Source organism: Carica papaya, chromosome 8 (genome assembly GCF_054855325.1).
Source record: "Carica papaya isolate Zhongbai chromosome 8, ASM5485532v1, whole genome shotgun sequence".
Taxonomy (NCBI): Eukaryota; Viridiplantae; Streptophyta; class Magnoliopsida; order Brassicales; family Caricaceae; genus Carica; species Carica papaya.
The window spans coordinates 8,443,296-8,460,875 of record NC_142316.1 but is presented as its reverse complement, the minus strand read 5'-3'; the positions used below and the strand labels follow the sequence as shown (position 1 = coordinate 8,460,875).

The following is a 17,580-nucleotide window of genomic DNA, read 5'->3' as shown; positions in this document are numbered from 1 at the left end:
TGACCGAGCTACCTTCAATGTATTTGTTTTTTCTTTCAGCAACCTCATTCTTTTCACTAGTGTAAATACAACTTATTTGATAAATTACCTCATTCGACTCCAAGTACAGAACCCATTACTCATATATTCTGTACCATTGTCAGTTCTCAAGACGTTAACTTTAATTCAAATTGTATACATATCATTTTATGAAATGCTTAAAAATATGAAAATACATCATTTTTTTGCTTTCAGCAACTAAATCTATGTCAATGGAGGACAATAATCAATAAAAGAAACAAACCATCGATGACTAGATAAAGAAGTGTTCTGAGTAGATCCCTACACATCTGAGTGAATAGTCATAAAAGGAATAGAACTTTAATTATTACTCAAATGATAAGAACTCTTTTTATGTTTAACAAATTTACATGCATCCCAAAATAAAGAATCCATGGAAGTTCTCTTAAACAAATTATGATATAATTTTTGTAAAACAAAAAAAGAAGGGCGTCCCAACAGTTGGTGTCATTATAGTATTTTCATATTGACTTTCTTATTTTCAATGGTAGTTTGATTCTTAATTAGGTTTTAACTTCTTTTCAAAACATATTAGTCATCCTGCAGTTTACTAGTGTCAATCATCCTTCATGTACGAAGATCCCGAAAGATACAATGATCATCGAAAAATTTTATTTTAGAGTTCAGATCTTTAGTAATGACATTAACAGATAAAACGTTATTAGAAAAACTAGACACATGTAAAACTGAAGACAGTGTAATAGTCAAAGGTACAATTAATGGAATCTGTTCCAGACACAGGAATGTATGATCCATATGCTATACGAACATTTTCTCCTTTAATGCAATAAAGATAAGTTAGAAATTCAAGAGAAGAGCCTGTCATGTGTCTATTAACTCTAGAGTTTATAATCCAAATATCAAGAATAGAAAGAAAAGGGAGAGAAGGAATACCTTATTTTACCATGTTTGATGCACCAATAGTTGATGAAAAGTTAAGTTGAGACAGAATGAGCTTTAGACTCTGAATCTCTTCGATAGAAAAAGTTCCAACTGTTGGTATGTCATGTGCTTCACTTGCCTCAATCAAGTTTGCTTAAGCTCTCATAGGCCCACATTTTCGTCCCCCACGTCCTCTAGTGGGTCGTCCATACAATTTCCAACAAATCTCCTTAGTATGTCTCGCCTTCCCACAATAGTTACAATTCCGTTAGTTTTTGGAGTGATCAGACTGAACAATTAACCCAACTTTCTCAAGTGGTGCTATGTAGATCATGGTAATTCTTCTACTTTCCTCTTACTGAACGTAAGAATAAGTTTGTTCTAATGAGGGAAGGGGATCATGTCCAAGTATCTGGACTCGTATTTAATCATATTTGGCATTCAGACCAGCCAATAAATCATTAATCCGCTCATTTTCCATCATTTTCTAAAATTTGACAGCATCTCCTGGGCAATCTACTTGAAAATCCAAACAATAATCAAGCTCCTGCCGTGATCCACAGAGTTCAGAAAAATATTGAGAGATATTCAACTCTCTTTATTTTGTGTTGTGAATCTTATTTTAAAGTTCATAAATTTGAGCATCATTACTCACTTGTGAGTATGTAAGAGACACTGCATTTCATGTTTTTACTGCAGTGTTAAGCAGTAGATATGTTCGGACAATATGAGATTGCATGGAATTAATGAGCCAAGACATAACCAAGGAATTTTCAGGGTCCCATCTGTTATATTCGAAACTATTGATTTCTGGCTTCTTCACATCACCAGTAATATAACCTTCAAACTTCTAACTTTGATAAACGATAAATAGGATCTATACTAGACAAAATAACTAGTTCAATCAAGCTTGACGGGATCTGTCATTTTTGAATACTAGAAACAATAATAATTAATACCCAATAATATATCTCTCAGGGATAGAACACAATTCCTGATCCAAAGAATAACCAGCAACTTGAGAAGAGAAAGTGCGACAATCGCACAGCTGAGAAGGCAGAGGGTGCGCGGCCACGTGGAAACCAGAAATCAAATCCTGAAAAGCAGAAAAAACAGGTGGACCGAAGTGGAATCTATGTGAAAAAGGGATAAAACCAGCAAAACCAGCAACCCGTGTGAAAAACAGCAGAGACAAGAGATGAAAATAGTAGAACCCGTACACGAAACAAACCCCTTGCGCAAATGGTCGTCCGCGAATCAAACAATCGAGTCGGGTGAACAGCCGTCCGTGGAAGGTGGAAATCAACGACCGTGCATGAAGGAGACAACCGGGTCGAGTCGAACAGCTATGCCCGAAGAGAAGGTCCGAATCAACAGTTATGCGCAAAAGACGCGAGTCGGAAGTGTAAAACAACTACTGTGTGCAAAAGGGCCGTGCGTGACCTGAGCAAGGGAGTTGGGTAGGGCAGAGACGCTCATCGAAGAAGTGCGGCCGGCTGGCAATGATGCTATGGCTCCTTTTGGTTAGGCATTTAAAATATTTTAAGATTTGAAAAACCCTAAAATATCCTCATTTTTTCTCTGAAACCATGTAGAAATTTGAGAAAAATATTTACATTTTATTTTTTTCTACTCTAAGTGTTATAACTGACTCGTATATATGCAAAACTTACTAAGTACAAATAGAAAAATTTTCTTTATAATAAAAATTTTAAATAATTACATCATCATGGAGAAAATAAATGGTAGGACTATATAAGAAAAAATATCACGGTCATTTAACCAACAAAATATTCGTGTCCACAGTAACCATCCATCATTTCATGACATATGTCAATAGGAGCATCTCTACATGAATTTTTAGATGCTGATTACATATTTTTTATACCTTGAGTCTATGAAATACAATCAGGCATTTTTCTTCATTGCCGACCATTGTGTAACCATCCATCATTGTATGGTAAATATCAATAGGAGCATCTATGCCTTCTTCTTCCATTTCCCTAACCAAGGCTTCAGCCCGATCCATATTGCATGTTTGACTGAAATCAATAGCATAGATTAAAATAGAGATGAATCTATCAATAGCTCAACCAAATGTGTGACAGAAAACAAAACATAATGGCAAAAAGAAAATCCAGATTTTCAATCAGAATATTTTACACTTACCAGTGAGCATATATAATATTGCCATATATTATTGCATTCAAGGTTGTAAGTTTGCCTTTTGCCTCTTTAAACCAGCATTCTGCAGCTCTTCCAAAACATATGGTAGTATTAGATTTAAACACAGAAACCAAAAGAAAAAAGCAACTAATAAGATATGATATTATCAAACTAAAAGTATCAAAACTATAATATACAACAGTTGCAACTACAGCAAAAAGAATAGATGGAAAGTACAAAGGATATAATGCTTTGGCCAAGATTAGTGTATTGGCATCAGTCTGGCACATTAAGGGCAGAGGTGAACAAAAGCTGTGGCCTGTTTTTACCCATGAAGACAAAAATTAAAATAATGCAGATGATTAATGCAACTCAACGTGTTATTGATATGTAGAAAAACAGGGGGCAAATGAAGAACATTAAAATATCTGCACATCACTCCTTTTTCAATATCATATCACTTCTAAACTGCACAAGACCCAAAATTTAACATGTGTTATTGATATGTACAAAGACAGGGGACAAATGACAAATATCAAAGTATCTACACATTACTCTTTTTTAATATCCAATCACTTCTAAACCATGCAGAATCCCCAAAATGTCTGACAATGAATAATATTAACTAGCAAATACAACACTTATCTTTTACTTCAAACTGATGGAAGAGTGCAAAGATCAGAGAACTGAGAACCTAAAGATATGTTATTATAGACTTTGCACTTAGTCTATACAAATGCCAAGATATATTCATTGTTTCTAGGCCATGCGATCATAATAATTCCTAGAATTTTTATTTGAGTGGTCATTATCGACTGGCTAAATCAGCACAGTCTCACCATGAGTGACGTCTACTCATTGTTTCTAGGCCATGGGATCATAATAATTCCTTAGAAATTTTATTTGAGTGATTAATATTGACCGGCTAAATCAGCATAGCCTTCCCATGAGGTGTGGATGTTCATCACATATATGTCAACTCTCATTCAATTACTACTAGTTAGTTCCAACTCATAATTCTCAAATTAGTCTTAATATATATAATTAGAATTTTTTTTTTTTTCTTGAGCAGATATCTCTGCCTTCAATTCCTTATTGGTGAGAATGAACTCCTACCTAGAAAGATAAGAATTAAATTCACACTATCCATGAAGTCAAGATATGTGGTGGTAACTCAAACATAACAAGATATGTTTCATATGTTCATACTCAGACTAATACAAAAAATAGAACTAAGAATAAAAAATTGAATGGGAACTGAACCAATCAAAACCACGGAGCAGAGTAATATGATTTAGAAAATAAATTCTCATTCTTTAAAAGATTCCAAACTATTTGATCCTCTCCCTCAGGATGAACATAACAAGCATCAAAGGTGACCAAAGTGATGTCATCTCATCCAATTCTCAGTCAACATGATTGCAGTTAAGAGTGAAGTTCTAAGATTTGCCCCAGACATGTAAGATTTGTATTATATTGGCCCAGAAGAACAGATAGTATGCAGGATTTCCTAAAATATTCCAAACCACTATGTGGCTGCAATAGATGATCATCATAACTAATCTGATTGGTAAGGTCATATGGACTACAAGCAACCTAAATTAGCATAGACAAAGCACATACACCATCCTAGTTTTCTCCCAGTAATAGCTTATTTGCTACTTTACACATTCCATTTGCAATAAATACCATATTTTCTTCTTCTAATCTTCTCGTAAGTTATGCCGACAGATAGACCAAATAGCAGATTCTTTAATCTATTGAAATTTCATAACATAGAGCTTCAACGAATTCTCATTACAGAACAGATTTCAGTGCTTCTAGGAATTCTCATTAACTAAAAAAATACCAAAAGAATTTAGACATATACTAGACAATAGAAAATCCAACTTTAGAAGAAATAGGAACAAGCAATTTAACGAATCATAAGGTATTCACAAAAATTATTCTAGCGACTGTAAAAAACATGGTTGCAATCAGAAATGAAAAAAGTTAGAAAAAACACAGATATAAATAAATTATAAGATACCATTTCCAGAAAAAATTGATAAAAAAAACATCAAAAACGACTTCGAAAAATCTGTAAGATTTACTTACTCAGCATTATTTACTTTGGCAAATCCTCCAACAATTATACTGTAAGTCACCAAACTTACTTCAATACCTTCTTCCTTCATTTTCCTAACACAAGACAGTGCCTCTTCCATATCTCTACCAACTGCATAGGCGTGAATAAGACTGCAAAGAATAAATTATCTCAATGTTTGTAGAATGAGAAATTAACATATACAACCCCAAAAGTGTGAGAATGCCCTTGACCTTTTCTCGGAAAAGTGATAACCTAAAGGCATGAAAGAAAATATGTATAATTTAAAAAGCAAACTTAGTTTTCTATAAAACGAATCTGCCAAAAAACTGCCAAATAGTTGGCATTAACAAAAAGAATCTAGAATTTTTAAGATTATCACTAAGTTCTCAGATTACTGACCTATGAGCTTGATTAAGAGCATCTATAAGATTATCACACACTTTTCCTTTGAGCTTATGCGGGATGCTTGATGAGGCTAATCTCTATCAACCAAGAGTGCTTTCAATGAGAAGAGGCAGATTCCTGATGCTTTTCTTATTGCTAATAAGGCATTTTGGAGGAAGACCAGAGGTCTAGGAACATAGACAATCTACAAATAGGCTTTTGCATAAGCATACAACTGACTGGACTAGGATATCTTGGATAAGGTCGTGGAGAGGAAAGAATTTGAAATTAGAAAGAGCACTTGGATTTTGGGGTGTCTCTCCTTCATTTACTTTGATTCTTAGCAATTAATAACCTTAAATCCTAGTCTCAAGGACAATATGTGTTGAGAGAGGGTATCCTTTTTCTTCTTTTCTCTTCATGGTTACGGTTGATGCCTTGAGCCACATGTTGTCTGGAACTAAGGAATTATGCACTCTTAAGGGTAGTGGTTTTTCCACCTTCAGTTTGTTGATTATATGACTCTTTCTCTCTAATAATCATGAGACTTTTTGCAGTGTTCTAACTGTTTTACATATGCTTGAAAGTATTCCAAAAAATCATAAGAGCATTGAGAGAGCTATGAGGAAGTTCCTTTTGTCTGGCTCAAGGAACTCTACAAAAGATCATCTGGTCAGATGGGAGGTTTGTTGTTTGCCTAAATGATTGATGGGGGTCTATGCATTAGGAACTTCTATTGTAAGACTTGTGGCTAAATGCTTATGGTATTCTCCTCTAGAAACTAATGGCTTGTAGCTCAGGCTATTCAATAGGTATGGTCAGTGTTAAAATGGTTGACATTCCTAAATCAATGTATCTACTATAAGTAATGATATTCATAATCTAGTCGAAAAACTATTGCAAATAGATCAAATTAAATTAAGTTTTGTCATGTCTTCGATCAAAAGAGGGGAGGACAGAAAACTTCGGTCCAGTCTGAACCTAATGGACCTAAAGTTCAAAATTTTATATATATATATTTGAAAATCAGCATGATTATGAATTGATACTAAATAAATTATTGCTTATCTTATTAATTTCATCAATTATGGATTTGATGAATAACTGCAGTTTCTGAATTTATCTTTTACTTTAATTTATTGATTTTGTAAAGGGTCGTGGAAGAAAAAATACTGAATATTTATTTATCTATTGTTGAAATGAGAATAGAAATATATATACATGTAAATAGATTCATATATGGTAACCAACATAAATCACCTTATTAATTATGCTAACATACTTGAAAAAATAATCATACTATTATGTATAGGAAATCTTTTATAATATTCTAATACTTCCTATCAAATTGGAGCATAAATATTAATCATTTTTTAAAAATAAAAAGAGAATATTATTATGTACAAGGTACCAAGGGGGTACCATCCGAATACCAACTAGTTACGTGCCAATCAAGTGGTCTATGACAGCACCAAAGTCCCACATGTCTTTGATATCATGACCCAACAAAATAGAGCCAAAAGTATTAATCCATCTAATTTTTGTAAAGTTAGTCTCTATACCCTCAAAAGCTCTTCCATTCCTTTCCTTCCAAACTACCCAAAGAATTGTAAGTGGAATAAGGAACAAATGATATTTCTTTTTACAAAGTCCACTCACGCCCACAACTCATTACTAACACTCCCAGCCATAACCCAATTTAACCCTAATAGCCCAAAAATAGAGGTCCATATGCTGTATGTCACTAGGCAAAATAATAATAAGTGATTGCATGATTCTTCAGTAGCATGGCATAAGTAGCTTCTATTAACCAGCACATTCCCTTTCCTTTTTAGCATATCCAGGGTCAAAATACAATAGTTGGTCGCCTCCCACGCAAAAAAAGTCATTCTATGAGGGACTTTAGATTTTCAAATTTGCTTATAAGGAGCAGACATGTTACGGCTGTTATCCTTCTTAATTAGACAGTTGTATAAAAATTTCACCGAGAAGCCTTTCTTCTCATCAAGCTTCCATATTCTTTTATCATTTTCTGTATTCAAATTTACATCTATCAGAGACAAAAGCAAGCTGCTATGCTCATCAATTTCTCAGTCTTGCAATCTTCTCTTCAACTTCACATCCCACACCCTACCCTCTCCCACAAACTCATACATCTCCTCCACCTTAGCATCCTTATTGCAAGTAATGTCAAAAACTCTTATGAATCTGTTGTTTAAACTGAAATGCCCCATCCATTCATCATTTCAAAACCTAGCCCCATCACCTCTTCCAACTTTCCAACCCACACAGCCCTTGATGTATTGGCTGACTGTTATCCCAAATCTTCCTCCAAAGCTCAGCCCATGAAGCTTAAATTTACCCCTTCTCCCATTCTCCCTCTCCCAATCTCCCCATCTAGCACGTACAACCTTCCACCACATTTTCCCCCTCTCCCCAAGAGATCTCCACAGCCATTTCCCATGGAAAACCCGATTTAACTCCACAACAGACTTCAAGCCGAGACCTCCCTCTCAAACCGGTTTTTTAACCTCCTCCCACCTAATCAAATGATACTTTTTGTTACCATCCTCATCACCCCAAAGGAATCTACATTGAATGTTTTCAAGTCTTTTTGCAATACTGGCCAGAATTGTTAAGATGGACAGATAGTAAATTGGTAAATTAATAAGTGTACTCTTAATCAAAGTGAGTCTCCCCGCTTTAAAAAGGAAATTCCTCTTCCAACCTCCTACCAAACATGTCAATAATGGGCTCCCACGTACTGAAATCTTTATATTTTGCCCCAAGTGGAAGCCCAAGGTACTTAATAGGCAGATTAGTGACTTTGCAGCCCAAAACCATGGCCAAATTAGCTTCATCACTTCTATCACCAATCCGAACCATTTCCGTCTTATTCAAGTTGATTTTTAGGTCTAAAACCATTTGAAAACAAAGTAACAAGCACCTCAAGTGAAGAATGGTATTAACATTAGATTCAGAAAAGATTAAGGCATCATCCGCAAAGAATAAGTGAGAAACACTCATCTTCTCCCTTCCCCTCCCAACCTCCACGCCTTTCAACAAATTTAGCTCCTCCGCTCCCTTCATCAATCGATTAAACGCCTCCATAATGGTGCCTTGAAAAAAGTTGATAGACCCCCATTTACAATAACCACAAAAGATGTAGACGAAATGCATTTTTTAATCCACTTTTGTCATTTACTTCCAAAGCCCATTCTACCAAGCATATAGTCCACAGAGTCCCAACACACATGATCATAGGCCTTCTCCATATAAATTTTGCAAATAAGCCCTTGTTTTTTCTGCCTTACTAACTCATCAACCACTTCATTGGCAATCATCACAGCATCGAGGATTTGTCTCCCTCCAACAAGAGCATTTTGATTTTCGTCAATCACTTCTCCAAGAACTCTAGATAATCTTCTTGCAAGCACCTTAGAAATTAGTTTGTAAATACTTCCCACCAAACTAATAGGTCTAAAATCTTTTAACTGCCTAGCACCCGCCACCTTAGGAATAAGCACTAGGAAGGTTGAGTTGATGGAGTTCATAAAGGTTCCCGTCCTATGAAAATCGTAAAAAATAGCCAACACATCTCTCTTTATCACGTCCCAAAACACCTGGTAGAACTTCATATTGAAACTGTCTGGCGCCGGAGCCTTATCCCCGTTACATTCATCCAAACAAGATTTAATCTCCTCTTCCATGAAAGGCATCTCCAAACCATCCTTGCTGCCATTACATAACCTCTCGAAATTAAAATTATCAAGAGTAGGCCTTTGAGTCATGTCTTCCGCGTACAGCTTCTGAAAAAACAGCCTCGCCTTCTGTCTCATCTCCGCATTACCACTAATATTTTCCCCATTCCAACATAGCATATCAATATAATTATTTTTCCTTCTAAAGTTAGCCAGACAATGGAAGTATTTACTGTTTCTATCCCCCTCTTTAAGCCATTTCTCTCTACCATTTTGTTTCCATCAGATCGCTTCCAGGTTCATGATGGATGCCATCTCTTTTTTAATTTCCTCCCTTCTGGCCTTACCATGCTCACATAACGACCCCCCCCCCACCAAATCCTTCCTATCTAAATCAGCCAACTCCATAAAATACTCCTTGATAACCCTCTCCAATCTGCCATCCTCGTGCCTGGCCAAACACTTAATAGCATTTTTCAAATATTTCAGCTTGTAGGCAAACATAAAACTAGCAGTCCCCTCAACAATCGCCTCTTTCCAACATTTTTCCACCAAAGGCCTGAAACCTACCACATTCATCCATTTGTTATCAAGCCTAAAAGGGATAGAGCACTAGATTATGCCATCATGCACAAGGCAAATTGGGAAGTGATCTGAAATTGGTCGGGACAACACATTTTGCCTCAAATCTGCAAGCTGCATTAACCCCGTTAGAGATAAAAAAACGATCATATACAACTTGTTCCGAAAATATTCAATTCGTGTTCTATTCAGAAACTTTATGAATATATCATCAAGTTGTTCTCATGTCTTCACAAAACTAATACGTATAAAGTTTTCCTAAATCTTCTCTTGGATGAAGTGACAATTGACTTCCATATGTTTGGCTCTCTCATGATACACAGGATTCGAGACAATATGAATGGTAATCTGATTATCGCACCAGAGTTTCCCAGGAGATGTGGGTCTCAAACCCACTTCATATAAAAGATAATGTATCCATAAGATTTCGTATGTGGACAGGGCTATAACTCTTTATTCAGATTCTGCATTTGAGCGAGATATAATGATTTGTTTCTTACTTTTCCATGATACGAGATTTCCATCAACAAAAACACAATAGCCCGTAGCAAACCTCCTATCAACTTTGGATCCAGCCCAATCAACATCTGTAAAACATTCAATATGAGTATATTCATGATTTCTAAACATTATGTCAAGTCCCGAGACACCTTTTGAGTAGCATAAAATATGTTCCAAAACCTCTCAATGTTTGATTGTAGGTACAGACATAAACTTCCTAACACTGACAGAGTATTCAATATTTGGACGAGTCACAGTAAGATAATTTAATTTCCCAACAAGCCGCTTGTATTTTTCTACGTCATCAAAGGGATCACCATCATCTTTTGTAAGTTGTACATTTGGTACCATTGTTGTATTGCATGGTTTAGTTCCCAGCTTTCCGGTTTCTGCTAATAGATCAAGTATACACTTTCTTTGATAATAGAATATCTTCCTTACTTCTTGTTACTTCAACCTTTAAAAAGTATTTTACCTGTTCCAAGTCTTTAGTATTAAACTTAGCATGCAAGAATAACTTAAGAGAGAATATTCCTGCATGCTTATTTCTTGTAATCACAATATTATCAACATAAACAATAAGAAGTATAATAGCAATTGTTGATTGTCTATAAAAGACTGAATGATCACATTTACTCTTCTTCAATCCGAACTCACAGACTACCTCACTAAACTTGTCAAACCACGCACGAGAACTTTGCTTCAAACCATATAAAAATTTTCTCAAATGATAGACTATTCCATACTCCCCCTGAGTAACAAATCCAGGTGGTTACTCCATATATACTTCTTCTAAGAGATCACATGAAGAAATGCATTTTTAATATCCAGTTGGTGTAAGAATCAATCTCGGGAGGCTGCAATAGATATGAATAAACAAACAAAGGTAAGTTTGGCCACTAGAGAGAATGTATCAGAATAGTTCACCCCATATAACTGAGTATAGTCTTTCGCTACCAATCGAGCTTTAAGTCTCGCCACAGAGCCATCTGCATTCATTTTGACTACAAATACTTATTTGAACTTTACAGCATTTTGGGTAAGTCTGCCAGATCCTAGATATGATTTTCATCAAGAGCATATACCTCCTCAAGCATGGCATTACGCCAACCAGGGTAATTCAAATCCTCCTTAACTGTTTTGGGTATATAACTTAAATCTATAGAAGTAATTAAAGCACTAGACGAAGGACACAGATAGTCATATGAGATAAAATTAGCAATGGGATAAATTGGCATAAGAATAGTGTACTGACGTCTACCTTTACGAAAACCAATGGGAAAATCAAGGTCCTGTGAGGTAGAATCAGATGACGACAGATCTAGTGCAAGACATGCATCATTAATTTCTTGTCTTCTGAAATAAATATAAACAATTGATAGTGGTACTTAGGTCAGAAGTACATGAACACTATCATCAATTTGCTCAAGTAGAGCTAAAGGCACATCATCTAGAGGAATAATATTATCTATTTGCTCAGTAAGAGCACATGGTGTGAAATTATAAATGAGTCACTCGTCGTACATCCCTTAACTTGTAGACTTGGAAGATAAGGAGAAAAACGGTATATTTTCTGGAAAAACCACATCAATCGATACCAAATATTTATTGAGATCTGCAGATTAGCACCTGTATCCTTTTTGGAGGCGAGAATATCCAAAAAATACACACTTCAAAGCCTTTAGATCTAATTTTGTCATCCTACTCGCATATCTCGAACATAACATGTACTACCAAATATTTAAATTGCACTAGAAACAAAGACTTATTTAGAAAAAGAATACTGTAAGGAACATCTCATCAAGTACTGTAAATGACATACGATTAATCAAGAAACAAGCCGTGGAAACGACATTATTCCAGAATTGTTTACGGACTTACGCTTGGAACAAGAGAGTTCGGACTGTTTCAAGTAAATGTAAATTTTTTCTCTCAGCGACTCCATTTTGAGATGGTGTATCAACACACGAGAATTGGTAAAGGATCCCATATTGAGTCATATAGTTTTAAAATGAATCTGACATATATTTCTTGACATTATCACTTCTCAATACATGCACAGAAACATTGAATTGTGTCTTGACTTCAGCACAAAAAGTACAAAAGTGATAAAATACTTTCAAACGATTATTCATAAAATATATGCAAGTTATTCAAGAAAAATCATCCACAAAGTTAATGAAATACTTAAACTCAATTTTGGACGAAACAAGACAAGGCCCTCAAACATCAGAATGAATTAAGTCAAAAGCAAACTCAACTCGTCCATTGACCCTTGGACCTGACGAACTACGATGATGTTTTACAAACCGACATGACTCACAATCCATTAAGAGTACATCAGGAAACTGAGAACATAACTTCTTCAATACAAGTAGAGAAAGATGTCCCAACTAACAATGTACTTCAACAGGAAAGATAATACTAAAGCATACAACCGATTAAGACACCCAAGTATCAAGAATGTAGAGACCATCTGATATATTTTCTTTACCAATAATCTGTTTCGTCATAAGATCTTGAAGAACACCGTGATCAAGAAAAAAATGTAATAAAACAATTCAAATCTTTAGTAAACGTAATCACATAAATCATATTGAAGGCAAGTTTAGGTAAACCTAATACAAATGACAAAGTAATAAATGATATTAGTTTTGTGGTCCCCGAACCAATAATGTTATAGGTCGACTCATCAGCAATAGTTATAGGAAAAGGTATTTTGTGTGGTCGAAAACTAGAAAATATATTAGAATTATCTGTCATGTGATCTGCAGTACCAAAATCAATCACTCATCTGTTCGAGTAGGAGATGATAAGGCATTTTTTTTCTGGTTCAACAAGAACAAAAAATTTATCCCGAGATTCCTGATACTGAATGAATCTAGCATACTACTCAGTTGAAATCATAATAGTTTTCTCATAAGATGAGATAGCAGTAGCAGCAACAATATTAGCGGTCTGTGTCATCCGACTGCGATTCTGCAATTTCTTATAGTATCACTTTATATGCCCTCGTTCACGACAGTAATAGCAGAAAATATTATCACCTATTTTTTTAACTCAAAAATATTACCAAATTGTCACCCAAAAATACTCAAGAACAACTAGAGACCAAAAACACCACAAATATACCCAAAAAATTTGAGAAATCAGAGTACCTCTTCACGCACGGTTATCAACAACCCTATTAGAACCTCACTGCCCACCACTAAAGACTCTGCGCCACCGTATGTGCAGCCGCTAGAGAGTCATACGTCGTCGCCAAAGAGTCATGAGCCGCCGCCCAAAACCACCTAACAGCCTCCTTTCGGCCGGAAAACACTACAGAACTCCAATACACACCCTTATCTGGAATGACACTCGTAGAAACGCCCCAAATCGCGCCGGAGAGAAGAGGATCGCTTTTTGTCGCACAATTTGCTTCGCAGCGGTTTTCTCTCCTACCTTCTGGTTTCGTGCACATAACCGACCGGCCAAGCTCCTCACTAGTTTCTATCCTCGAACAAGAAAACAAAACGCAGAGAAATACCCTCCTCTGGCAAACCCGACGAACACAGCCTTAAACCACCGCGCAAAATGATGTCTTAGCTTCTCCCGTGTACACCATGGTGCTGGCCACACTCTGAACTGGCTAGAGATCGCTAGTCAACTTCCTCCGGCTCCGGGAATGAGTTGTTCAACCCTTATTTTTGTCTACTATAATATGACCCCTAAACCGTAACCCTAACTCTAGCTCTGATATGTAAAGGGTTAGGGAAGAAAAAATACTGGATATTTACTTGTCTATCATTGAAATGAGAATAGGGATATAAATATATATGTAAATGGATTCATATATGCTAACCAACATAAATCACTTTATTAATTACGCTAACATACTTGGAAAGATAATCATACTATTATGCACAGGGAATGTTCTATAATATTCTAACAGATTTTATTAAGTGTTTTTTAACTAAGAAAATAGTTTTTTTAAAGAAAACAAGAATGATCCAATCCATCAGGTTTTCAGTTCAAACGTAGAGGACTGAAAATATTTGGTTCCAATGAGTCTGTCATGATTCGGTTCAGCTCTAGGTAATAAACAACCCTACTTGCAAGTCTTTTTTTGCGTTTTTTCACTCAAAGCCCTTCCATGCATAACATTTTACCTTTTATAACTTTTTTTTTTTTTTTGATAAAAATATAAAAACATATTAATATGGGGCGCCACGGGGGCGCCAACTCATATATAAAATGATTTACAAGCCAATTAACATATTTACAATTGACTATAAATCATCAAAATGGGTAATGTTATGATCTAACACAATGTAACCAAAGATATGGAGCCATTTGTTTAAAATATTGCTAAAAGTGTCTTCCTTTCCTTCAAAAGTTTTGTTGTTCCTTTCTTTCCAAATTATTTAGAAAATAGTAAAAGAGATGAGTCTGAATTTTTTGTTCTTTCTACTTATCATTTCCCAAGCAAGCAATTCATCTTTAACAGTGCCAGCCGCAATCCAACAAATGCCAAGAAGACCATAGACCATGGTCCATAGAGAGTAAGTGATACGAAGGTTTCAATTAACACATCTTTGCCTTTTGTAACTGTTTTTGGAAGGTTCCAACTCCCTCTAAAGCCAAAGCTTCTGTTTGGACTTTGTTTTAAATAGGCCAAATATTAATATTTGCTTCAATCTCATATGCTACATCATGCTTTGTCTCGAGGAGTGTGTTATGCCTTATCAAGCTATAGAAAATCATAACCATTATTTTTGTGTTGTAATTTGGCCTCAAATTTTTAATTTTTTCGGTGTACCTTTGATTATTCTAGTAATGATTTTGTTATTTAACCTTAGGGGATTTGGGAAGAGGAAAGAGCGCATAGTGTTTCGAGGGAGTGATTTTGTTAGTTTGTAGGTTATTTGGTTAGAAAGGGATGACAGAATCTCCAATGACAGAGTTTCTCTATTTTCAGTCATTTAGAAGAAAATGATGCGTTTGGCCTCTCTTTGGGCCAAGGCACGTGGACCTTCTAAGGGATACTCTTTATTTTTGTTGCACAGAGCCTGGGCAACCTTCCTTGTCTACGGAGTGTGTCTATCTACTATTTTTGTTCTTTTCCTCTTTTTAGTGAGGATATCTAATCTATACTATTTTCTATGTATTTTTCTCTTTGCTATTAATCTTTTTTTCTTTGGAGGAACTATTTACGATAGCCCTTGATAACCTATTTTTAACCTTTATGCTTCCTTTTATCCTCTTCTCACTCTAGGGGTAGGTGATGGCTCTCGGTTTCCGTAATGTCCCATTGGCTATTTGATTATCTCTATTATATAATCTATCCTAGAGTCACAATACTCCCAATATACATTCTTTTTATTCCTCAATGAGTCAGGGGACAAGAGCATTCCAAAGGTTCTAATTAAAATTGAATTTAAATTCCTAAATAGGACTCTTAGCTTAAGTTAGACATGTTACTAGAATTGTTTCTAAATCAGTTTTTTAAACAATTAATCTTTTGGAATTTAGGCAATTTAGACAACTCTATTTCAAATCCTATGAACTAAAAAGCAAAAGCAACAATTCCCTGTAAATATTTTCATTTCAATCAATCAATAAAATCCTCCAACAATTTATCATGAAATTGAAATTGAAATTTCTATAGAGATCAAGGGTTCTCTCCAACAAGCCCTAATAATGTTTGTTTAAATAACAAGTATAAAATATCATTAAATATAGATACCACGGAGGTGCCAAATTTTCTTTTTTTTTTAAATAAAAAGTAATAAATATATTAACAGATACCAACAAAAACGGGGTTACCACTCATGTACAGAAAAATTTACATTATAATTAAAGACTCGACGACATTCTCAAAATTCTCATCACAAATAATGTCATGATCTAATAGGACAAACCCAAAAAACTTCAGCCATCTATCCTTTAACTTAGAAAAATTGCATTCCTCACCCTCAAAAGCTCTACGATTCCTTTCTTTCTACAAAACCCAAAAAACTGTTAAAGGGATCACATTATCTAATTTATTTCTAACATTAAGACCATCCCAAGCCCAAATCTCATCCATCACCGATCCAGCAATGACCCACTTAATGCCCAGAATATCATACACAAAGCTCCACAATCTTTAGGCAAGAGGACACCAAAGAAGAAGGTGGTTGCAAGTTTCCTCCGCCTTCAAACAACCATAACAAGCATTCAAAAAAATACAGCCTTCCTCTTCAGCATATCGATTGTTAAAATCTTTTCCAGGCAAGCCTCCCAAGCAAAGAAAGCAACACGAGGAGGGACCTTTGTTTTCTATATTTGTTTGGCAGGAAAATGGCTATTGGCAGCAGCACTCTTCATGCATAGAAAATTGTAGAAAGAAGACACAGAGAAAGCCCCATTTTTTTCCAAGGTCCACACAGGAAGATCAGCATCAGTAGACACAGTCAAGTTGGCAAGCAGCTGTAGCATATTTTCATATTCTGTCAATTCCCAATCGCTCAAATTCCTATTAAGGTTTATGGACCAAACAACCAGCCCATTAGACACTTGGTAGCCTTCCTCAACCAACAAATTTTTATTCTATGAAATATTGAAAATGCTAGGGAATCTACCCTTTAGGTTGCCCTCTCCAATCCAATTATCTTCCCAGAAATTAATCACATTCCCCCGACCCAGATTCCATTTAATACACTGAAAAAATCTCAACTTTAACAAGAGAACTCTCCTCAATAGCCCTCTTTCATGAGGATATGAGAAACGATTACAGCCATAAGCATTCATACACCTCCCCCAGCGATATTCAACAATTCTATGCCACAAGCTTTTATCATTCCCAAAGTACCTCCATAGCCATTTACCTTGGAAGTGTCTCATTCATTTTGACCAAAGATTCCAAGACCCCCATATGCAATCGGATCTTTTAACGCTTCCCAATTTACAAGGTGAAATTTACGGGTTTCATCCTTATCACCCCATAAGAACCTACATTGAATAGCTTCCAATATTTTAGCTACCTTCACCGGAATGGTTAATATTGATAGATAATAAGTTGGAAGATTTGCAAGAGTGCTTTTTATAACGGTAAATCTGCCCCTTTTAGATAGAAAATTCTTTTTGCACCCCACTAATCTACTCTCAAATAAATCAATAATCGGTTCATCAGTGCCTTGATCCTTGTATTTGACTGCCAACGGGACACCAAGATATTTGAAAGCTAACTTG

General features: G+C 35.5%; 1 protein-coding gene across 3 annotated transcripts in view; it reads right to left on the bottom strand.

Moving 5' to 3' along the window:
* The window catches only part of LOC110813173 (pentatricopeptide (PPR) repeat-containing protein), a 44,009-nt gene that overhangs the window by 13,976 nt on the left and 12,453 nt on the right, over positions 1-17,580 (bottom strand). For 2 of the 3 annotated variants that reach the window (XM_088209317.1, XM_088209318.1), the window contains exons 3-5: positions 5,206-5,346; positions 3,112-3,198; positions 2,831-2,984 (exon numbers count right to left, since the gene is read on the bottom strand). In XM_088209317.1, the coding sequence (XP_088065443.1) occupies positions 2,831-2,984; positions 3,112-3,198; positions 5,206-5,346 (382 nt within the window). The remainder of the gene's footprint in view (positions 1-2,830; positions 2,985-3,111; positions 3,199-5,205; positions 5,347-17,580) is intronic. The other variant, XM_088209319.1, reaches the window with a different exon arrangement.